Consider the following 25,233-nt stretch of genomic DNA (forward strand, 5'->3'; position numbering starts at 1 on the left):
CTTTATAATAAAGAAGCTGAAAAAAGATTTAATAAGAATTAAAAAGTTAAACCGCTCTTTTAACAAAAATTTTAAATACAAGCTCTTTTCAAAAGACTGACAAAATAATAAAATTTAAAATATTTTAGGACATTCAAAGAAATTTTTTTTTAAGAAATTAACAGCTTAAAAATGAAAGATTCGTTCCAAAATAACGATTGATGATTCATCTTAAACTTCAAAATTAAAAGAAAATTTTTAAAAACTGTATGAAATGTTAAAAAACATAATAAAGCATTCAAACATACATATGTATGTATAGAACTTACACGCATATATAAGTGAAAACTTTTCACAAAATAACTTTTACAATGTCAAAAACTGCATACAAAAATCTATCTTATATTTGTATGTTTGTATTTGGTATAGTTAAAAAAAAAAAAATAAACTCAGAAAATTTTGCAATCCCAAAACAAAAATATATATTTTTTTTTTATTCTTCACGGAACACGGTTGTATATGGTTCCAGGTTTTAAAATTTCTCTCAACAATTTTGAGTGGTTTTTCACGATTTTGAACCTAAAAAAAAATTTAAATAAAATAACATATAAATCTCCTCAAACCGTAAAAAATTTTTTACTCACTCCACTTTCTTCACCCATTTGCCTTGATTCTTTTTCACTAATAGTGCCATTTTCATGTACATACATATTCGCAAAACTACAAATATCTACAAATGTATGTAAATATGTGTTTGTGTAGGTATATACTTAGTTAACGCGTCCTTGGAAAATTCTGAGGAGTGAGTTCTGTTCCATTTAAAAATAAGTAGCTTTCAGCAGCTTGGAATGCATAAAAGTGCGCAGTGTAAATTAATTAAGGTTGCTGCTGCTGGCTCTTCAGTTTGATAAAAAATAAATCAGTCTAAATATTTAATATCCCCCTCAATGACTCTAAACTAACCCCCGTAATTTGAAATTCTTAGTACAGCGCATCCCTGTCATCGTCATCGTCATCGTCATCGTCCCCTTCTTCTTCTTTCTCTTACATTTCCTCTTCTTTCTTATCAGCATCATCTTCGCTTAGCACTGCTTATTATCATTGGCGTTGCATGCAACAGCATCACTTCACTATTAAATATGTAAGTAGTAAGTCATTTGCCAAGTCGCTGCCAACCGGCATAGTCCTGCCACATCGTATTCGCCTTTCTATCATATTTCACTTAAAATTACACACTTATTGTAATTCATGTAAATTTAACTAACAAATGTATGTCTGCCTGGATGTGTGTGTGTGTGTGTGTGTGTATGTCAGCTGGCAGATGTTGCAATTGTGCTTACACCGTTGCCACGTTTTGTTTTCTTTGCTTCTCCGTACTCTTCCTTACTGAGGGCTACTTCGGCGCCAGCCATCCATTAAACTTTTAATATCACTAGTGTCCTTGTTTACTCGCTTATGCTTAATTATACTCTTTATAATGTCCTTCATTACCCACTTTGTTGTTAAACGACCATCAACGGTCATTTTTGCTGCCCTTCTGTTCCCCTCCGCTGCACAACGTGCCGGCACATTCGAGCGCTGTGTCAGACTCTGCTAGTTACATAGTTGTCATTCATTGCCATTATATTTCTTTGCGTGCCATGCCATTTTGTGAGTCCATGTGTTCGTGTGTATGTGACTGTGTGTGTGTGTGTGTGTGTGTATACGCGCGCGTGTTGAACGTTTATGTTCCACCTCATTGCCCCAGTGTCATTCGCCTTGTTGTAATTGGTGGTAGCAGTTTTAAAATTGTGGCTCTATGAGCCTCAACAATAAACTTAGTTTTTGCGCGGTAGTGATAGCTACAAAGTTATTGTAGTGTCCATAGTCGTGCAAAGAGTGAGATCCTCGTTTAGTATTTTGTCGCCGCATTAACATCCGCTTCCGCTTCCGCTTCTACGCCAGTTTTCGTTTCCACACCTGTTGTCTCAGCCGTCATCGTCATCTTTACCTTCATAGTAGTCCCCTTTGCAGCCATTGCCGCCTCATTTCACGCAAACTTCCCATTCGCCACAAATTTCCAACGTTGTGACTCCAGCGCTGAGTTGCAGCGTTGGGCGGTAATGCCATGCTCGTGGTGATCACGTGAGTCGAGGCATACGTTGAGTTTATTGTGCCGCAGGAAACCGCCTTCACGCATTGTCCAGCGCTGATTTTCGGAACTGTCGCACTCCTTCATCACCACTTCAGAGCCCCGCGCGAATTGAACCAGCGTCAGACAGAGGTCATCATGTTTGATTTGGCCTTGTTTGGTGTAGGCCCACTCTTGATTGCCGCCAGTGTTGTGGCATTGGAAGAGTCCTGCGAGTCCGTGCGATGTTGGAAAATGCAACGAGAAAGAAAATGTGAAATGAAAACTATATATTTTAATGCTATTGAAGTTTTAATCCTATTTGCATGTAACTCTATTTTCTTTGCGTTGTTTCACTTCAACTAACTAATGAAGCAGAATGGATATGGGATGTAGTGAATGGGAAAAATTAGGTTGCGCGCTCATACATATTTATTGTACCAGAGTATTCGATGCTGCTTCGAACATCAGTTCAATGAAATGGAATTAATTGATTCGGCGCTGCGGAAAGTAAAAGCGATAATAAGATTGCCAGGTGTACGCGAGTTCTTAATGCAAAGCAGAAATTTTAAATTGAAATTGGTATAAAGTTTCGATTAACGGGAATAAAAATAATCGTCGTTTTAGATTTTAAAAGAAGTAGGGCTTATGCATCGGAAACTATGTAAAATGTACGAGTTGACAGGCTATTAGGGAAGTATTTAAAAAGGCCGTGCCTTAGAAAGGGGGTTAGTAGGTATTTCTATAAATCCATGTGCAAGAAAACAAGAAATCGATTAGAACACCACATTGTACCTATACAGATAACAAAGAGGAGAGAGTTCTGCGCTCTGCTTTCTGTCCACTTTCCGGATGCTACTCCCACTAAGTGTTCTAAGAATTAGACCTTATCAATTAGACTATAAGTTGGAAAAATGTACAGTCTACTAACCACAGGTGCCAAGAATACGCGAACGCTATATTTAGTAATAATTACCACAACCAAGGAGTACGCTTGCGAAATAACACAAAGCGGTGCAAGTTTAGTGAAAGAGTTATTCTTAATATCAACCCCTCTAAGGCGCCATCGTCCTCCATACAGAATAAACCCCCTTCTAGGTATTAGGACAACAACTATGAATGATATTTCCGCCGAGAGAAAGTACCTTATTCTAATTCTAGACTGCAAACTTCTGTGGACCATATCAAAATCTATTAAGGCACTAAAGTTATGCAACCATGTACCCTCTCTCTCTTGTCAAAGGCAAGGTCCTAAAAACTAGGGTCATGGAAAGGCAAAGACGTCAGCATCCACTATAAGAAATTAAAAATAAAGTCGAGCAGCACAATAACCCGGAGTAACTCCGTTATGGAGGGACATGTCCAGGCCAGTACTCTTAAGTGCTACATAGACGGCTCGTTAATACCAGAAAGCGTTGAAACTTTTATCTAGGGATCTAGGTGTGCCTATGGGGAAATTAAATAGGCATTTTCAAGCGGAAAATCACGTCACTAGTCGTTGGGCAAATATTAATTTACGTAGAAACTACCGTAAGGAGAGAATCCTAATACTTAGCGACAGTCAAGCGGCACACAAGACAATCGTGGCACTTAGGGCTTTATTTAAATAAACTTTAGTCCTTGAGTGCATGGAGAAACTTAACGTCATTGCTTAAAACAATGGCAATCAGCTACCCTGGGTACCATGTTACAAGGAAGTAAAGGGAACGAGGAAATATTAGCCAAGAAAAGTTCAGCCGCAAATGCTACAGGGCTTGGCTCATTAAATGATTATCACGGGCATCCTTACTAGAAATCCACCCAATTACAATATGCATTGAACGATGCCTGCCGAAAGATTACCACGATGCATATTCGGCTTCGTCACGAGAGTGTGTTAGTGTACATAGTAGTAGTGTACAGCTGATGCGCTCTAATCATTGCGCTCTCTTTGTTGGGGTTTCAGATATCACCTGTATATACTGAAAAGCTATGCTAAGCTGGAGGTTCTTCGCTTCTCTTGTTTTCAGAATTCCATGATTTAATGGAAAAGAGAAGACCGTTTCACAGAAAGTCAAATATATGTATATATCACATATAACAGAGAGCCTAGCCAAAAAGAGTAACATGCGACGAAATGTTGGGCCTTTGGTATAAAAAGTGGATCTCATTCAAGAAGGCCATGCAGTTAATAATTCAACACATAATACTATAAAGTCTCACCGTAAAATTTTTGGCATGTGGCAGAATGGTAAACGTACGAGAAACCCCCCCGCAAAAAACCCGATTACTACAGAAATTAAAATGGAATCGAATTCGGCGATGAGAATCGCTTACCCTTTCGCTTGAAGAAGGCATCATATTAACATGGGAATGTCATTGGCCGTAAGCCATTACCCGAGCATTCGAACGAAGGGAGAACGCATGGATAAACAGAATCCAGAGCAGCGAACAAAGAATGCCTTACAGAGAAATTAATGTAGAATGACTAGATAATAAGTACATACATAAATACTTATGTACATATATTAAATTAAAAAAAGAAAATACAGATTGTCTTAAGAGATTAAAATTAATAAAAACTTTTTTAAATCAGTTTCTAGATCTTACTTAAAAATCGGTATGCATATACATACATATTTAATTACACTTAAAATTGTACTTTCTCACTCATGTACTTCACTTCATTGACTGACTTAAATTTCGCAAGCAAAACATGATTTTTTCGATGGAATTTCCGCAGAAAGTAACGGTAGAAAAGAATTTTTGGGTGTTCATTCTATTTTTCAGCTGACTACGGTGAAGTATTCTACTTTGCATTCCCCGTGATGAATCAAAGAATCTAAATTAATAAAATATTGTGGAACATTCTACTATGCATTACCGGCAATGCCTACAAGAAGCCCAAAAATTAGAAGACATTATAAGGCAATGCGTTCTAGAACACGTTACCACTAAAAGCGATTACCGATTTCTTGCTGAGACACATCTATAGCCACCTCTTCCACAGAGCACTCAATGTGGCAGACATCGCCAGAGCTTTTAATTAGCTTAAAATGACGAACAAATAATAAAGCTTGAAACACATTGGAAACGACGGGCTACGGACCACAGATGTCAAATTATTTTAACGCGTACTCTTATGTAGATAATTATTTTGGCGACGAAACGGCAACACTGCGACTAGCCAAAAATGTAGCTGTGGCCAGATTGAATCTATTTATATTTTTCTAGTGACAGATAAGATTCTTCCTCTACTTTTATGTCAAACTCAATCAAATTCATGTGTCGCTGCCGCGTTCAAAAAATTCATGTCGCCGTCGACAAGGTGTTTAGATTATTTATGTAGATAAAGCCTTAAGCTGATGCCAGATAAAACTTTGTAGCTTTGCGTGACATTTATAACTTTGCCAGCAAAGCGCCAGACGCAAAAGGTATGCCACAATGAACGCCAAGAAAACAATGTTGTACCGCTTTTTTACTCATCAAAGTTGCTGTGGATTTTAATTATTTTGATTTAAAATTATCAGCAATGTAATTAAGTTTTATGTTTCTGCATGAAAACCCGAATTTGGACGAAACAAAATAAATATTAAACCGGCTGATTGTCAAAGCGCGCAAAAAGATGGGAGTTGACCATCTTTTCGCTTCGCGCTGCCGCTTCAACGATTTATGTGGCATGCTTTGTGCATTTTCATACAATTCATCTTATCTGTCAAAGCGAATCTGTCACGTAAAGCGAAGCAAGCGTTTTATCTGGCATCAGCTTTAATGTCGTGTCGTGCGGTGATGTCGTTTTCGATGTGTTCAGAGCTTAAGACTTCATTTGGAAGAGAATATTGTAGGTATAGAGCTTGTCACTGACAGATCATAAATATCAATAGAAGGTACCTTTATTGCGACCTCAATCTTCGAAAATGAGGAAAAAGAACTTAATATATTTTTTAAGCGATATTTTCGCTATATATTCGAAGTTGTAAGAATAACTAAATGAGGGCAGCACGCGAACATGCGAGAGATGATGGGAAAGAGAAATAATACATTCGGAACTACGTAAATAGAGGATGTTCGAAGAATGCACTTTAGGGTGAAATGCCTACTCTTAAAGTAAGCTGGTTCATAGGGAATTCGTGCCTAATACTTTGCTGAAAAACATCGAGTTTTATTTTTCATTTAAAACTTAAAAGTTATTTGGTGAGATTTATTTTTCCATTAATTAAAATTAAATAGCTTTAATTTTTTTAATAAAAAATTAAACTCACCAAGTAATTTTTATTTCTTGAACAAAAAAATAATCAGATTACAATTGTTATCTGAACGAAAAATAAAACTCAGCAAATAACAGTTATTTTGTGAACATAAAATAAATATGTAGTTAAATAAAGGTTTATAGCTTATCCGCGTAAATCTTTGAACAACGGTCAATTTTATATAACACATCCTATGTTCTGGACACTTCCTTAACAATGATATTTTGGATACAATTTTAAATCAATAACAATTATTTTCGGTCTCTGCTGAAATGACAATGAAAAATATTTTGCATAACGTGTCTATCAGAAGAGGTGAGACATTTTTACATTAACTGTTTATTTTAGTTAAACAATTCTTAAATTCGAATACACATAATAAAAAAAAAATGCGATTACCATTTTACCAAAGAAATTGCATAGGGATGTGGGACATATTAAAAGGTACCTTAACAATAATATTAATTAATATTATTAGTTCAAGCACGAGTGATTACTTACCCACTGTGCCATCGACCAAGTTGCCCATGGTGTCCAAGCAGTCCGTTGCTCCTTGTTTAAATTGGCCAAATTCGAACGACTCCGGCACTTGTAAGTCCGGATAGACATTTTCCAAGTACCATTTAAATGGCTTACAATGCAATTTCTCTTTCACCGCTAACCGGTCGTCAATGCTGCATACACACAGGAGCGAGCACAAGAGTAAGCCCAGCGGAGTAACAGCATCACCATCAGCAGTAACAACAGCACCAGCAGCAAAAGATAAAACGCAAACATGGCGAACATAAATAGAAATGCAAATAAATGCACACAGATGAGTAAACTCGGCAGTCGATGCTGCAGTGAGTTTATTATTTACTATGCTCCCCTCTAACCCTATTCTACCCGCCCGCTTAAACTTACCTGCCATATGCGATATTCTTGGCCAGCGGCACTGCAGCATAATAGTACTGCTTGTAATCGTCCATCCAGACTTCAGCTGCACGTCTTGTATTTCGTGCAAACACATTGCCACTACCACCGGGAAATGTGTACGGATGTCGTTTCCGGAAAACGTGCCCCACCCGGCTGCATGGTATAATCTCGAGGCTGCCGCCACACTGCCACACACGGAAAGAGATCTCCAGATTTTCACCGCCCCACACATCCATTTTCATGTCGTACTTGCCGAGCTTATTAAAGTACGCTTTGTCGATGACGAAGAGGCCGCCCGCAATCATGGGCGTACGTATGGCAGTGGTGGGGTCATTTTGTCTTGCGGCACGGTCCGCAGCACTCAAGTATTCCCACTTGAAAATCAGGTTCCAGTCGAAGCCGCCACGTAAGTCGGCCGATGCGCCAATGTATTGGAAGTTGTCCATGCTAATGACATCGATGACTGGGCAAACCACACGTGTCGGATCCTCACGTACACGCTCCAACAGCGGTTCCAGCCACTTTTCATTGCACTCCACGTGACTGTCGAGGAAGGTGAGCACACCAGCAACTGCAGCATCGGCGCCACGTACACGCGAACGCACCAGCCCTTCACGCTTTTTGTTGCGCAGCACACGCACCTTGTCGATTTTGGCTAACTCCAGCCCGTCCTCAGCTGTGAAAATGAAAAATTTGAATGTGTAAATAGTGTAGGGTCTATGTTAATGAGCATGGGAGTACGAGTAGTGAAGCTTTGGTGAATATGGAAAGGGCAATTGTGATTTGTTGTTCATTAAATATTGGTTGATACTTACGGTGGTCGCTAAAGTCATCGACTAGAATAATTTCTCGTATTAAATGCTCGGGACTGCGATTCAGCACACTGCAAAAGTCAATGTAAATACATTGAGTAATTTACATTACTATTTACATATATTGCACTTAATTGGAAATAAAAAATTCATACATGAGCATGCACATACATATGTATGTATGTGGGGATTTACTTACCTCACTATTGTGCGGAGCAGCGTTGAGCGCGCTTCATTGTGGAATGTTATAATTACACTCGTCTCTGGTAAATCCTCCCGGTACTTTTTATTGCGACACCTGTACAGAGAAATACAAAAAAAAAAAAAATGTTTTTAAAGAAAACTAAAGTCAAATCATTTATTAACAATTAAAGAAGTCGAAATTTGGGAAAAGCCGTGTAACGTTGGCGAAGCCGAATTTTAAATACCCGTCGCACGTGTTATATATAGTGTTTTCACCTTTCTGATAACTATCGTTACCTGGTAAGCATGGGTGGTTGTACCCCTATTTCAATCATTTTCGGTAATACGTTGAGTTAGACTTAATGAGATAAATTTATGTACATAAATACCCCGCCCTTTTCCCAAAATTCCATAATAGTCATATTTCTTTTTGAGAGATTGTTGTAAGTACCAAATTCTCGCATTTATTACAAATATCAAAATACTAATTTTTTTATTTTAGTTTTTTTATTACTCTAATGCCAATTTCTTATCCTGAAAATTACCTTCGAGTTATATAATAGAAATATGCTTGACCCTTTTGAGTTGTTAGAACTTTATATGCCTTTCAAAACATACATGCGTGTTTTCCATGATGTCGGACATGACTTTCGTACGAATTTGGAGTTAAAGAAATCATGCGAAAACGGAAGTCACTTATAAACCAAAATTGCCGTTGTGTATGTTTTATACCGTCCTTTAGTCGACAAAAAATGTAGGTACACTTGAAACACTGGTTTCGGAAAATTCGATGTAAAGTAGGTTATAATGGACGTGACAAGAACAGAAGTGGTTTTAGAGTACATGTAAAAACGAGAAAAACTCTGCGAATCCTGCAGGGGTTTCCTTACTTAAAAATTCTTTAAATAAAGTCAGATTATGGACGATACAACCAATTCATTTTTAATTAGAAGCAATTTGTGGTTGGTTTAGTTTTGAATTGAAATGTGATGACGGACGTGACATATTGGACGTGACAGATTTTTTCCCTATACAATATTTTTACATAATAGTAATACATATATAATTTAATTTTTATTAAATTTGTTCAGTTCTCTTCTCCACCGTTTCGCGTTTCCATGGCCTTTTTTCGCCGAAATTTAAAGTTTTACAGCCGTTTCAACCCATTTACTTGCATTTTCGGTTACATTTTTAGGATTTTTATATTTTTTTTTGACGTGGTCTAATGTACACAAAAAAAAAATTTGTACATACCTACATAAAATAAAATTTACTGATTCCTCAATTTAAAGGTACCAAACTACATAGCGTACCATCAAATAAAACAAAAAGTGGTCTTTATTTTAATATTTATCACATTTGAAAAAATGTAAGAAGTTAAGTAGAAAAAAATTTGTGGATTTGGCCAATTCTGCTTTAATGGCCTTATATACATATCGACCCTTATTTGCGATTTTATTGTAAGCCAGAAACGGTAAATTTGACAGGAGAGGTTTTTTTTAAATTTTTTAAAGGTAAAATTGCGCTTACGATATTTTTCCTGAACATGCTAAGAGGAAAGTTATCAAAGGATTGGCTTTTGCAATATTTAGTTGTTATGTTTTATAATCTGGTCATTTATAAACGAAGGAGTGCGGGTACTCTAAGGATAGTTTGAAAAACTGAATTTTAAGCCAATTAAATAGAATAAGAATAAGCTCAAATATTTTCAACTTTAACTTTTTGGTGAATCTACTAATTTGTCCACAAGTTTTCTTCGTAGATGCAGTCTTAAAGCTCATTAAATACTCTAACAAACATCTAAAACGACGACGTAGGCGCTACTATCTGGTATTTTTTCACGTTTTTTGTTTAAGAATGAGAAAAAAGTGTAATGTTATCCTTGACCAGAATAGGTTCAGTACCCAAATCTTCATAATAGGGAGATTTTTGGAAAGTTTCGAAATCAGTAGTTATATTCCTCGACACCCTGCACTTAGCGTTTGCAGATGCAATTGCATAATGGCAGATTCTACTTAATTTTGATGAGGGAAATAAGCTCATTTTGAAGCATTCAGTCGTGGCAAGTGCCGATGTAACTTTGCTTAAAACTACAGTTCAAGCTGCTATTTACAATGAAGTTCTGTACACTCAGTGTCGCTTTAAACAACCATCTGATTTCCAGGGCAACCATCTCCCCTGACAAAGCTTCACAGGGAAGAGAATGTGCCATTTTAGCCTTAAGAAACGAACACAAAATTTTCGCTCCCTTTGCCTTTAAATTAAAATCGAACACAAAAAGAGAAAGGGGCAATCAAAAGTCGACATTTTTTGGTAGAAACGAAATCACCATTAAACGTGATGAGAATGTTACTCATACGCCATGTACGTACGTTCAATTTACTTTTCCGTGATAAATGGTAGATCCAATATGGATCAGACATCTTGGATTTTTAAAATATGATTTCAGATTCTGATTCAGCGGTCCCGAAAAGATATTTATATTGTCACCTTTACTTATGATTTTTCTCGCTTATCGGGATTTTCATAAGCGATTCATCAGGAAAATGTGCGGGAAACTGGTCGAAAAATGGTAATTTAGTACCGCGAAATTGCCTTTTTATAAGCGCCACATAACTTTCGAGTTTAAATAAAAAAACCTAACTTTTAACTTTTGAAAAGTTACTATAGACCCCTATTGGCCGAGCTACCTGGTTTTTTGAGTAAAATAAAAAATCTCCATAAAAAAAAAACTGTGGAGCGCGTTGCCGACCACTTAAAAGGGTTTTATTTTTAATTTTCCATACATCAAATAAGTCAGGAAATTAACTTTAAAAAACCGCATGGTCCTGAAAACTTACTAAAAAGTGTTTCAGGGCACTGCTCATAAATGTATAGTTCTTAAGTCGAACGCACATATCTTCGACATAACCTAAATCTAGCATTTAAGAGTAAAATATAAAGACAAGTGACAATTCATGAATAAATAATCAAAATTGCAACCATGCAGCCTTTACAAATTCTATGGGAATTGCTTTGGTCCCAGTTTTGTCACTCCCATTTCTGGAAGATTGTTCGATTTAAAAAATATATATGTAATAGTTCGAACTCGGACACTTCTGACGAGCCTCAAGAATCTCCGTATTATGGAAGTTTTATAGTGGATTTCCACTAGGCATTAAATCTCAAAAATGGCGAATGAAAATATAATCGTGTCATTACGTTAAAAAAGTCATTACGTTCATTTCCACATGGAATTATTTTAAATGTCATAAAATTTTTGTCATTTCAATTCCTAGTGGAAAATCGGCATTATTTTCCGGTAAAATTAAAATTTTTTTATTTTGCGAAGTAAATTTATTTTCAAATTAGAAAGATATCAAAAGCAGGCAATAATATATTAATCCCCAGTTTCACCGATAAATTTTAAAATTTATCAGACTGCTAGAATCTAAAATAACAAATTTTCCGAATAAAATTGTATCATTTTAAATTTTAACGGGCTGATAAATTTAAAATTGTTTCGCGAAACAGGGCACAAGTGCCATTAAAACATACTAAACTTCCTATTAAGGCTACTTTGTGAAAAGTTCACTTTCGCGAAACTTTCCGTCTTTCCGTTATCCGATTTTGAAAATTGTTGCTTGGTAGGTCGAAGCTGAAAAATACGACCCACATTTGTGTAACTAAATACCTATGTACATATGCACATATGTTTAAATATCCGGGTGGGAGGCGAGAAAATATACCTACAAATACTAAGACGTCAATTTCTACGAGAAATGAGAAAACAACGTCTTCCATTAACTATAAGTGGTACTAATTGGTTCCCAATAAATAAATAATATGTGCCGACGTGGTTGCATTAAAAAAGATGTCAAATTTTTGCAGCCATAAGAATGGCATCGGAAATCCTTTGAGCCATGTGAAAATTGACAAGAGTGAAAACAAAATCAATACAGAGGCATGTACGTACACATGTACATATTTATGTAAGTGGCAAATGGAACAGGAAACAACAGAATGGATAGCACTAACAGAAAAAAAAAAAGAAATGTTGGATTGATAAGCAACAGCTGTAGATACAAAACAGCTCCAAAAGTAAGTACATACGTGCATACATACATAAATACATAGGACTATACCTTTACGTATAGTTACGAACAGTCCAAGTGACACTGAGCAAATTGTGGCTTCAATGTAATGTACATATGTTAACATATGCGGGTTTTCGAAGTTATTTCTAAAAACATACATGTACATATATATATGTATGTGCTGCTTCCATTGAGTATGAATGTGAGATTACAGTCCCTTTCTCTTGCGGATAGAGTTGTTTAGACAGCTGTTATCAATTACTTCAACATTGGGCCAATAATCCCTACTAATGTGCCTTTAATGGACACACTACTGGTATTACAAGTTTATTTGTATAATATTATATGTATGTGTGTATGATATTACGTCTTTATGGACGCTTGCTTACAAATTCTCAGTTAATAATCAAATGTATCCCTGAAAATGCCAGCTTGATTTGTAAGCGGTAAGAGCTTGGGTCTCTATTCCTGATAAATCGAGTACATATAATTATGTTTGCGTACATACGATGTTAAATATACAGTGGTGGCTGAAATAATAGACACGCCTTACTATGAAGAGTTTTGGTTCTTTTATAAAAGCCAGGCTAGCTATACAACAAACACCATATAAACTCCCTTTTCAAACTTTATACAAAAATTATAAAAATTCGACCAATTTTCAGCAAATTTTTAGACTTTTTATCCATAATTTTCAGACAAATTTTCGGTATGCAGTTTTGTAGCCCATTCAAATTAAGTTCAAGTTTCAAGTGGCTAGAAAATACCGTTGGTTTTTGAAATTTTTTTTGTTGACGTTGCTAGGCATTCTCTTCGATATAAAAAATTTTCGAGGACATTTTGTATTGGAAAAAATGCGTGACACCGTCAGCAAAAAAAAAAAATCCTAAAAATCAATGGTATTTTGTAGCCAATTGAAACTTGCACTTTATTAAATAAAATTAAATTGGCTACAAACCCATACTCAAAAATTTTTCTAAGAATTCTGACTAAAATGTTTGAAAATTTGGTGAAAATTTGTCGAGTTTTTATAATTTTTGTTCAAAGTTTAAAAACCGATTTATATGATGTTTGTTGCATAACTACCAAGGCTTCTATAAAAAAATATTAAACATAAAATAAACTAAATAAATATAGCCAAAATTCTCGAAACTACGACGAGTCTATAATTTCTGCCGCCAGTGTATGTATTTCTTGTATTGTCAACAGCTGCAAGAAGTTTTTGTTAAACAAGAGGAGTTTGCTGACGAGTCCTCATGTACGTTTTTTTCTTCTAATTGGAACTAAATAAGATAAATGCGTTTTAAAAGGGAATACGTGCTAACTTATCTAGTATAAGTACTTTCTTTACATGCAGATCTACTTCATGTGCACAAAAAACACAGTTGAACCAATAACAAAATTTTTCGTTTTTTTTTTACCGGAGAAGCGGTATCGGTCTAAATGAGATTTCATTGCAATTTCCGTTCCCAACCGGAAGCACTTAACGAAGCGAGGCAATAAAGTTGGTTCGGTCAAATTAAAGATCGTATCTGGTGGCGATGGATTCAATTTCTCTCTTGCGTACAAATGAGCCTCCCATACAGATACATTCAGAAGTACCCTGCAGGAAATGGGTCTAACTATAAGCTAACTTTATGTTGATTGGGAAGGAGCTAAAAGTCACTTATTATCTGTATATTTTCTTTGATGAAAGCTAACTATATTTCTATGGCGATGGAAGCGGAATACTTTTGGACATAAAATATCAATAGGAAAAACAAAATATTTTTTTAATTTTTTTTTTATTTATATCTTTTTTTACTTTATTTATTTTATTACATTTCATATTTGTTTACATATTCTGCTGTAGGTAGTCCCATATTCCAACTCCGTCAGACATAACTTCAAAATGATAATATGAAACTTCAATGTTCCTTTTATTTGTCCTCAATTCGAAAAAGTATTTGCGAAGTGCAAGGTATTTAAATAGAAACGCGTTTAAAGAAAACAATCTCCTTCATTACTCCTGCATTACTTGTCAACTAGTTTCAAGTTAGCTTTTTGTAGCTAACTACGTGTTATATATTTAATAGAAATCCCGCAAAAATGCTAACTACAAGTGGGTTATTTTTTATCAATTGAAAATTTTTTTCTGCAGGGTAGTGTTGCATTTATGCTTAAGAAGTTTATGTGCATGCCTAAGCATACATACACATGTAGTCAATGGAAAAAATAAACAAATTTCTTTCTGAAAATAAGGTAAAAGAGTGGAACGTAAAAATTCTGTCAGCGGCAATACATGGTAATTGGATTTTGTAGCAACTTGATTATCCTCATGAGAAAATTGATATAAATAGGCCATAAACTACAACTTTCCAATTTTCGTAAGGTAGCTATATAAAAAGCAGTATTCTCATAAATAGCATTTTTAACATTTATAAGGAAACTGTTCCGATAGATGCATTTAGCATACCTGCACATTGGCGATACCTGGCTAAAAATTGTGCGACTAGTATCAATTATCAAAGAAAGTATTACGTTTACCTGCACTGGCCCTACAATTACCTAATTTTACAACTTTTTATTTATTTTGTTCATCTCGCAGAACAACGAAAATGGCTATCAATTTACGTAGTTATATAGATAATTAGATACCATTCGGTAAAAATTTCGCTTGCAGTAATTTCTGCATGGTAAGTGCTCCGCCACTATTTGGTTTCATAGGCATTCGGATACCTTCCTCATTGAAGTAGTAAAGAAAATTCGCTTAAGTGCCTTTTACGGTTAAGTGCACAAGTTTTTCGTGCAAAGAAGGATGTGCAGCTAAGCAAAATGTACTGTAACTTAATTTTATTTTTTACAAATATATAGTAAATCCTACAACAGAAAGCATACAAATACAAATCAGAATTTTAAGAAAAATTTTTGGTATGCAGTTATTATTAAAATTATTTATAATAAACAGCAAGTTTCAAGCGGCAGAGAATTCGCGCTGATTTTTAATATTTTTTTGCGGACGCTGCTAAGTATTTTCTTCTAATTAGAAAATGTTTAGCATGGTTTCAACGAAAAAATTTCAAAAATTAACACGAATTGAATTTTTTCAAATTTTCGACAAAGGTTGCTCTTTGTTACACTTTAAAAAGTGCATGTAAAACTACATCTGAAATATGTTTATTTTATAACCAAAATCTAATTAAATGTTTGAAACTAAAAACATTTTGAACATAAAAATACATTTTCTACTGGTAATAAACATTAAGTGCTCATATTTAACAAATCTTAAATATTGTATATTTAAAACTGTGTAATCATATACACGTATCCAAAATTCAACAAAGTTTTAATTAAATTTGCTCTGTGCAACACATTTGGTATATAAAATAAAGCAGGCAACTTTTTAATAGCACGGGGAATAAAAATATTTTACTTCGAAATAATTAATAATTATAATTAGGGGAAGCTAGAATTTTGCAAGGTCTTTCGTTCTGTGGTGCTAGTCCGCCCCGCAAAAGCCCGAATTGATGCAAATAAAATAAAAAGATGATACAAGGGGTGAAAGGTCATAAAAAGGTTTCTTTTGGGAAAAGCTTGTTACCGGCCACTTTTACGAAAAAATGTTTGTTACCAAATCTGTAGTTACGGTCATTGCTTACAAAAAATATCAAGTTATTTTTTTTTTTTGAAAACTTAATCTTTTTAGCCAGGGTGTTCAGTTTGTTTAAAAAGAACCATTTCTGAAATAAAATCGCCAAAAATCGCCAAAAATCGCCAGTTTCTTTTTGTAAAATTCATGAAATCGGATCAAAAAATGGTATTTTAAAAATGTGATCTTGTTATAGCATAGTTTTTAAACCCAAAAACGAATATAATGCCTTCAGGATAATAATAAATAACACAAATAATTTATATAACAGTGATGTACAAACAATTTTCTTTGAAAATATTCATACTTTTAAAAAATATTTGTATTGCAACATTAGGACTGCGCAATAAATAAATTTATTATAACCCATATTAATTGATTAAGCGAACAATCCGCTTTTAAGCACTCGGCACCAAAAATAAATTAAAAGCTATAATAAGCGAGATCAGCTATTTCCCCAAATGAAATTGCAAATTTAACATTCAGCGGGAGCTGTCACAAATGGTGGTTTAATATTGGCGAATGTTCGATATGCTACAACAAATTCGATAACAATAAAAAGTGTTGCTCCATCAAAATAACCAAATTATCACGTGTTTTGACGCATTTATATGATAGCACACAAAAAATTGACTTGAAGGGATAAAATCGCCAAAAATCGCCAGAGGCGATTTCCTAAATTTTTATGCGTAAATATCAAAATAAAAACACGAAATTGGCGCTAAATCGCCCAATCTGGACACTGCTGGTAACACACAACTCGCTGCCTTCTAAAGCAGAGTGTGTATGTATACGCGAATATGCCCGCCCGGCAGGCGCCGCTCAGGGCTGTTTTAAATCTATATTAACCCTTAATTATTCTTATCTTTGCGCAAGTGTTATGTAATTCTTTTTATCAAAACTAAATTTTGCCATGTTGTACATGATATTAAAATTGATATATTTCGAGTTAATACTTTTAAATAACGTCGTCGATCTAAATGCAAATTAAATAAGATTAATACAATTATTCTAAGGGAAACGATGCGATAAAAACAGGTATTTTGCGTGATTGATTTCAGGTATTGTCATCGAAAATGTACTTTGCTTCAACTGCAAAGCCAGAGGGAGCATGTAAACTGTACTATAATGAAGATATGATGAAGTGTTTTACATTTTGATTTCTAAGTTCAAGGATGGACAGAGCATACCAGGTTATTGATGAAAGCACGACGAAGTGTGCAGCATGATACACAGGAAGTAATCTTTGTAAGCAATTGCCATTCATATGGAATATCGACAATAGAAAAGCGTTAAAAAAGTCGAAAGGAAAGGAAATATAGACCGCTAAAAAATTATAAAGATCACCGGTTTTGATAATGGCATTGGACCAAGCATTCACTCACTTGTTGGAAATGCGACCTTCTTCAAAAAATATCTCACAGTGGAAATATAATACTAGAAACATTTATTTTTTATTTTTGCCAACACGAGAGAAAGGATCGATTTAATCACTGCCTAATGGGGATTTGCAAAAGCTCGGACTCTGTGTAGAAAATGTTTCCAGTTTCCAACGAACATTTCAATTGGTAGACTTTCTCCGAAGGCACATTTAATCCTTAGTTCAAGCACTTCAAATACTGTAATGATAGGAAAGAGAATTTGATGAGCAAAAACTTTTTAGTTAAACCTTACTCGTACAAGAGGAAATGTTTTTCTAAAAAAAATAAAACTAATTAATCTGATTCCAAAGAAATATACATATGTACGTAAATAGAAAAATAGAAAAAATAAAATTTTGTGAATTCTGTTGCTAAAAGTGAAAGTAATCTACATTTTCCCAGAAAATGTGTCATGTTTGCAGTAGATTTTAAATGAATTACGGAAGCATCAATCGTTTACATTGTCGCCTATCTAACACAAGTAGACACCCATGCTGCAGGATTTCCTTCCGGACCACTCTTACAGTTCACTTCATTGGCTGCGTTGATATTATGTGCATTCCAATTACAGGCTTGAAACGAGACAACCTCCATTTTCACACATACGGCTCACAGAAAAAGTTCTTGTATAAAATGCGTATTGCTTAGGTATTAGGCAATTGTTTGTCGGCTTATGCCAACTAAAAGAATCTGAGGGTGTTGCATGTCAACTTCACATCACCATGCGACGGGTTTTATTTTCACAATAAACCACTGAATAGCTTTGTTGTAGTTCTCTTGATTTTTTGTTGTACTTTGTTTTTGTAATTTCCCATTTTTCCCTACCAACAAGTTGAAGTATATTTTGAACGAGCACAGGCTGTTAGTAGGTTAACTAGACAAAACTACGTCGCACTGCTATCCCGCATTTCATGGAAAGGGGATGAAGGAGGTTGAGAATAGTATTTTATTTTTTTCAGAGATGCATAGGCATGTGGGTGCTCACTGGATTGAGCTTGATGCAATCAACATGTTCAATAAGTTTTTTGTTTGGCCAACAAGCCACATCCAGTGCATAGCTCTTAGTCGAGCTTTGCTTGGTTCCCCACTTCATTACACATGTGTGCACACTTGTCTGTTCTATTTCTTTTTTTCTTTCAATTTTCTGACAATTTATTGACTTAAATGTGTGCAACTATGCACATGTACATACAAATATATATGCATACATACATACGAACTTGTATGCAAGCATTCCCCTGCAGGGAATTGAATTAGTTTGAAAGTAATTTATAAACTACTTTATTTTCAATGATAACTTATTGAAATGCTCACTATTTTAACTACAACGAACTCATTCATTTAACATGGCGATGTCCTAGGAAGCAGTGAATTGCCTTTTCCTGCATGTATTTTCAACGACTTTAAAATGCATTTGGCTTAAACAACTTCAAAGTCAGTATGTTTCGTTTGAGTACGCTTTCGTTCTGCACTTCACAGATGCTTTTTCATAACTAAGAAAAACCGAAATTAAAAATTTAAAGTTAAGTGAGATTTGAACATGGACATTCTTGGCTGCGACCAATTGTGGCAAACATCTTTGCACGCTCAGCTACAGTCAGACATGTAAATGTGCTTTCAAATGTTTAGTTTGAATTGTGTGCAAGCAGCAAGTCGACTGTCCGACTCAGCATTTAATTTCAACTACTTTAAAATGAATTTGGTTCACACAACTTCAAAGTCAGTATGTTTCTTTTGAATACGCCTGCGTTCTGGAATTCACTGATGCCTTTTCATACTTCCAAGACACAAATTGTTTTTTTGAGCAAAAAGAGTATGAAACTTCGAAACATTTACTCATTGCATTTGTTTTAAAGTAGTCTTTCAATTAGTTGATTAAAAAAAAAAAATCACTTGTTTCCGTCAGGGTCATGCTTGCACTCAAATGTATGAGTGTGCTGTTTCTGCATTTCAGGGAGGCATTGTAAATTTGATTGGGTGCTAAAATGCGTAGAAATATGTTACAATCTGGGAATCTGTTGCCGCCAATACGTATGAAAGTAATCGAAGCTGCTGTGAATTAGAGACAGATTCGTAGATGTGGCTTTGAAATGGTTTGCTACACCTACAAATAAAATTATAGCATAATGGTCTAACTCATAAAAAATAAAATAGATTTGTAGAGGTCTATAAAGTGACATTTTCATACAAATTTTCAGTTTATAACGCAGTCAAAGTCTTCTTTTCTTTTTATCAATTTGGGTGTAAATATGTAAAGATTTTGAGTAAAACCATTACTGAAAATAGTGACTTGTCCGCAATAACTGAAATTCGAAAAGACTGCAATGAAAATATCTAATAGATAGTTTAGTTATTACTATGTATTATAAATTTTTTTGTTGTACTCCTTAGGACCATTAAGTCCCGCTCGTATAGGAGCCAAGTTGAAATGAACTTAGTGCCTATTCTAATAAAAGTAATGAATATGCATTTTATAATGACCAAATATGTCATTAAAATGTCTGTCAACTCATGCCTAGTGGAAATCCGACATAAGGTTTTAAGATAGTGGCGGTGCGAGTAATATTCCTATATAGAATACACTGGATCACAAATTTCAGTTTAGTTTTTCTCTAGACGCCACTACCCAATTTCTAAGTAGAATTGCTCGGTGATTCCGAAAATGGAACAATTTTTTTCGATGGATATGTTTTCGAGGTATTTGCAATTTATCGTTATTCAGGTTAAAGCAAAAACTGGTTCCTCTTAATCACGTATATCTTACGAACCAATTTAAAAATCTTTATATAAATGTAAGCTAATGAAATTCTCCACAAACAATGTACATATATGTACATCATTTTCCGATTAGACCGATAGCTTCTGACAAATTAATTAATCATTTCAGTTCTATTTCTTTTTAATGAAAAAATTAAAAAAAAATCCAACTTTAACAGAAGAAAAATTAAAATAATAACTAGGCTCTGAGCCAAATTTATGCATTTGTACTAAAGCCTGTTCTGTTACAAAAAAAATCAAGCTACTAATGAAGAAAATCTATGGATTAATACGAAATAATGAGTGGTCAAATGAAAATGCGCAGAGATTTTTTGTATGAAATATGATCAGAAAGGCGTGATTCTCAGGTGTACGTGGCGTATGAGTAACTTTCTTTCCTGCTAATTTTTCATACAAAAAATCTTTGCGTATTTTTATTTGACCACTCATTATTTCTTATTTATCCATCGATTTTCTTCATTAGTAATTTGATTTTTTTTGTAACATAACAGGCTTTAGTACAAATGCAAAAATTTGGCAGAGAACCTGTTATTTTTTAAATTTTTCTTCTGTTAAAGTGTGAGTTTTTTCCTTTTTTCATTTAAAAATAAAAAAAGCTGGAATGATTAATTAATTTGTCAGAAACTATAAACCCTATTGGAAAGTAATGTATATACGGTTTACGGAACCAGTTCTTGCTTTAAGCTGAATAACCGAAAATTTAAAATATCTCGAAAACTTATCCATAGAAAAAAATTACTCGATTTTCGAAATCAACGAGCAATTCTACATAGGAATTGGATAGTGACATCCATCGAACATTTTTTCTGTAAACCAGTGATATAAGAGCATTAACAGTAAGGGCCGTGCCACGTACAGCTTTCGCGTCGGTTTTGGCGTTTACTACATATTGACAACAGAGATATATAGTATGTACATATAAATTGGGTTATATAAAGCAGTTCATATAGGAAATTTTGACGCCAAAACAACGTAAACTTAATTTTGAGTCGTAGATTATGGATCTGTTTACCGTTTTTCAAGATCAAGTTATCTTCCCAAGACATTTTCATTTCAAGTTTGCATTGCGAAAGAACAAAAATTCAAATTTTAATACGGAAAAGGTTATTTATACGTCATGTACTAATTTTTACTACACACTTTCATTTGTCCATTCAAAAGTGGTTTATTTATCCACCGATTTTCAACGTTAGTGGCTTAATTTTTTTGGTAACAGACAAGCTTTACCACAAATAAGAAAAAATTGCAAAATAAGATTTAATTTTTGAATATTTTTCTTTGTTAAAGATAGATTTTTTTTTAGAAAAATGAAAATATCTTTGGAAAATTGACTGATCTGGAAAAACGGTATACAGATCCATAATGTATGACCCAAACTTAAGTTTACGTGTCGTTTTTTGTGCAATTTAAAACCCGGGCAAGGGTAAGAGTTTTTTTTATAAAAGTTTACATAGTTTATCCTTTAACAAAAACCGTATAAATCCAAGTTTGAATCTTTGTGCAATATTTAAATAAAATCAACACACTTTCCTAAAGATTTCGAACTTTTTAATTAGAATTTGTTAGAGATATTTTGAGTATGGAGAGTTGTAGCGCGATCATTTCTGGTATAATAAAGTGCAAGTTTGAAGTAGCTGGGATTTGCCGTTGGTATTTGACAATTTTTACAAAGCATATTCGAAAATTTTTTTATAAATGAGCAATATCTTCAAAAAAAAGCCAAAAATCGGCTGTAAATCCCAGCTGCTTAATAAAACTTCTTAGAAATCAAATATTTATGAGAAATATAAATAATAAGCTTGAAATTTGTATGAAAGCTTTTTGATTTTTTTATGTTGCACAAAGTTTGAAGCGTGGATTTATACGGTTTAGATTAAGGAATAAACTATAGTTTTATAAACAAATAATTAAAATTAAAATATAACAAATAAAAAGCCTAATTTTGTCAATATGTGAGTGTCGTAACTTTATGATGAGCACTATATATCACAGATAAATCGATTAAATCGAAGATCGATTAATAGAGCCCTTCCGATTCTATTTTTTGTTCAGTTTTTAGTTCCGATTCGATCCAAAAAAATTGAGAATCGACATTCGATTTTTTCTGAATTGATGCATATAAAAATGCATTAGAAAATCAAGAGCATCTAGCTTTAATTTAGAATATTTTCACTAGTTTAGTAAAAAAAAAATTGCCAAAGCTTAAATTGGAGCAAACTAATATTGAAAAAATTGAAGCATTTCAAAGCATACAAGTGAGCGGCAGAGTATAGCTTAATAATATTTTCTAAATAAATTTCGGGTATGCAGTTTTGTAGCCCATTCAATAAAGTGCAAGCTTTAAATGGCTGCAAATTAGAGTTGATTCTTGGCATTTTTTTGTTGTTCGTGCTAGGCGTTTTATTCATATGAAAATGTTGTCCAGCATACTTTGTATGAAACAAAATGCGCTACAAAACTGCATAGTAATTTTTTTTCTAAAAAAGGCACTTATACTTCACTCCATGCAGTTAGCGAAAACAAAAAAAATTTTTTTTGCTATTTTTTTGGCCTATTAACAAATTGTTGAATATGTTAACAAAAAATTTTAAAAATTCTCTATTGCGAAAAAATCTGTATACGCAAGCTTTATTGGGCTAGTGTATTTATGTATAATACAGTTTTTAACCGACTTCACAAAAATGAGAAGGTTATTAGTCCGTCGGAATATTTTTGTTTTATGTATGTTACCGCATATCTTTGAACCACGTTAACCGATTTCTATATTTTAAAGGAAAGGTGTCAGCTCACAGGTGGTCCCATAGTAATTTGGTTTAAATACGATTATTGGATCATAAAGAAATTAACGATAATCTTAAATTTTTATATGAGAATTGAAGCCTTTTTTTTGCTTAAAAATTACTTGTTAAATTAGCGGTTCATTTTGAAATAGAACACATTTTTTTCTCCTCTGTGTTTAAAAAAATTAAAATTCGAAAACAATTTTAACATTTTCCTAAGTAAGGCAAAGAAAAGAATTATGAAATTTCTGTTGAATGCTCATATCGTTGTATTTTTTTAGGTATTTATGGATTGTTAGCTATCTGATAGCTTTTGGATAAATTTAGATATTAAACCGTTATATCCATTTTACTTACAATAATTTGTGTAATTTAGGTGTTGGTCAGAAACAGAAACCCGTATTTTGTTTCTTTTAGAAAATTAAGTATGAGGCGTTTTTTGACAAATTGTATGAATCGATCTTGGGAGTTCGATTTATTTTTTGACGATTTCTTCCTGCATCGATTATTTTTATTTCGATTCAAAAATCGATTCTTTTATTTCGATCTGGCATCTCTATTATATATACTATTCTAAAACTCAACTTTTTATTAGCAATTTTGAACGTTCTTCTATCCAGATCCATATTCATACTAAAGCCTGCATAAGAATTAGTTTTTTTTTTATGAATACGTTTAGGATTCTTAGGAGTTGGAAAATTTTTATTAACGGTGTTTAACAGGCCACTTAAATACTGTTGTTTTCTGATTACTATATTAAAATGGTTTATACAAACTTCATGCGTAGTTTAACCGGCATTCAAATACATAAGTCTAGGTTTGTGGCATATTTGAAACCAAGTTCTGCTTTATCGTTCAGACATACCCCGCATAAGCTCAGCCGAAAAAGCTCCGCAATACTTGGAAGCTCTCCCTATGTGTACGTGCGTACTAGAGCTCTAGATACCCGGGTATCGAGCAATGCGAGTAGCTCGATGCTCGCTCGAAACTCGTTCATTGCTCAACTGCTCAAATGTTTGTTCAAAATTTTCGAGTTTTTGAACAATTTCATAAACAAAAGAAAATTTGTAAATTGTATTTGTCAGCAGCTGCTTTCTAATTCATGTTAAATAAATTATATTATTAAATATCAATGTAACAATCCTTGCATTATATATCAATAATTGAAAAATTTAAAAAGTTTCTACCAAAAATGTCAATATAATAAAAAAACATTGTTCAAATTACTCGAAAAAACTCGAATTGCTCGAGCTCATGCTCGAAAATTTTCGAGTAATGAGCGTTGAACAAGTGTGCGAGTACTCGCTGCTCATATACCCGGGCTGTTTGAAAATGTGCGAACAAAATCGAGAGCTCTGGTGCGTACATTAATGTTTTGCTATCGGATGTGCAATTTATTAAAATTTAGGGCTTAGAGAGTACTTTTATAAGTAAAAAAAATATATATACACGCATAAGTAAACATAAAAGTTTTTCTTGGTAATTGGTGGGACAGAGTTTTTAAGTGATCCGCCCCAAAATTTTCTATCTTTTAAGTCTTTGCTTTTATCTCATTTTGTGACCAAATTTGAATTAAACAACCTAGCCATAGCCCACATTTTTATGCGCAAAACTTTACTTATGTACATATGTATTTATGTAGTATGTATGTACATAAAGTTTAGTATGTATAAATCAAACCAAACCTTTCATCACTTTCAATTAACCCACAATTTTCAATTTTCTACTCACATTGGATTCCGTGTATCTGGTATATCCCTGTTGCTGGGCAATGCATCGCTAGCCTCCTGATTAAAGCGATTCCGTATGTAAGGATCCTCACCAGTGCGCAACGCACCGCGACGAATGTAGCCGGCCTCATCGAAATACTCCCAATCGCCAGTGCTGCGGCCATTCGGTGCTGTCAATGAGCCGTGAATGCCAGTGGCGCTGGCCACCGCAGCAACACCACCGGCACCGCTGCTACTGCTGAACACACTATTGCCGTTTAGGTGTAACGTGTCCTCCTCCACGCCCACTGCCGCACCCGCGCCATATGCATTCAAGCCCAGCCCACCAATGCGCGGATGAAAAGCGGGTCCAGTGCCGATAATTATAATGTTACCACCGCCACCACCAACTCCGTCGCCACCACCTGGCTCCTCGTACACACCCTCATTGGCTAGCGGGTGTAGTTGATTGATATCATGCGCCGCGCCACCACCGTGCACGGAGGCAGCTGATGGTAGAGGTTCGTCTTGGTATTGCTGCATGGCGGTGGCTACTTCGCGTAAGCGTAGCGCACGGTTTTCTACCTGCAAAAAATTATAAAAGAAAACGGGG

The 25,233-nt window shown here is 34.4% G+C and overlaps 1 protein-coding gene across 1 annotated transcript; it reads right to left on the reverse strand.

Annotated features, from left to right (window-relative positions):
- Nucleotides 1-1,082: 1,082 nt before the first annotated feature.
- On the reverse strand, nucleotides 1,083-25,233 carry Pgant2 (polypeptide N-acetylgalactosaminyltransferase 2; the record flags this gene model as incomplete). The annotated part of the gene is made up of 6 exons (XM_017619557.1): nucleotides 1,083-2,319; nucleotides 6,820-6,992; nucleotides 7,222-7,909; nucleotides 8,049-8,116; nucleotides 8,245-8,343; nucleotides 24,643-25,233. Coding segments are annotated over 6 exons (1,930 nt in total), but the record flags the coding sequence as incomplete, so codon positions are not given.

Source organism: Rhagoletis zephyria, unplaced genomic scaffold, assembly GCF_001687245.7.
Source record: "Rhagoletis zephyria isolate East Lansing unplaced genomic scaffold, Rhagoletis_zephyria_1.1 Rzeph_scaffold_01899, whole genome shotgun sequence".
Taxonomy (NCBI): Eukaryota; Metazoa; Arthropoda; class Insecta; order Diptera; family Tephritidae; genus Rhagoletis; species Rhagoletis zephyria.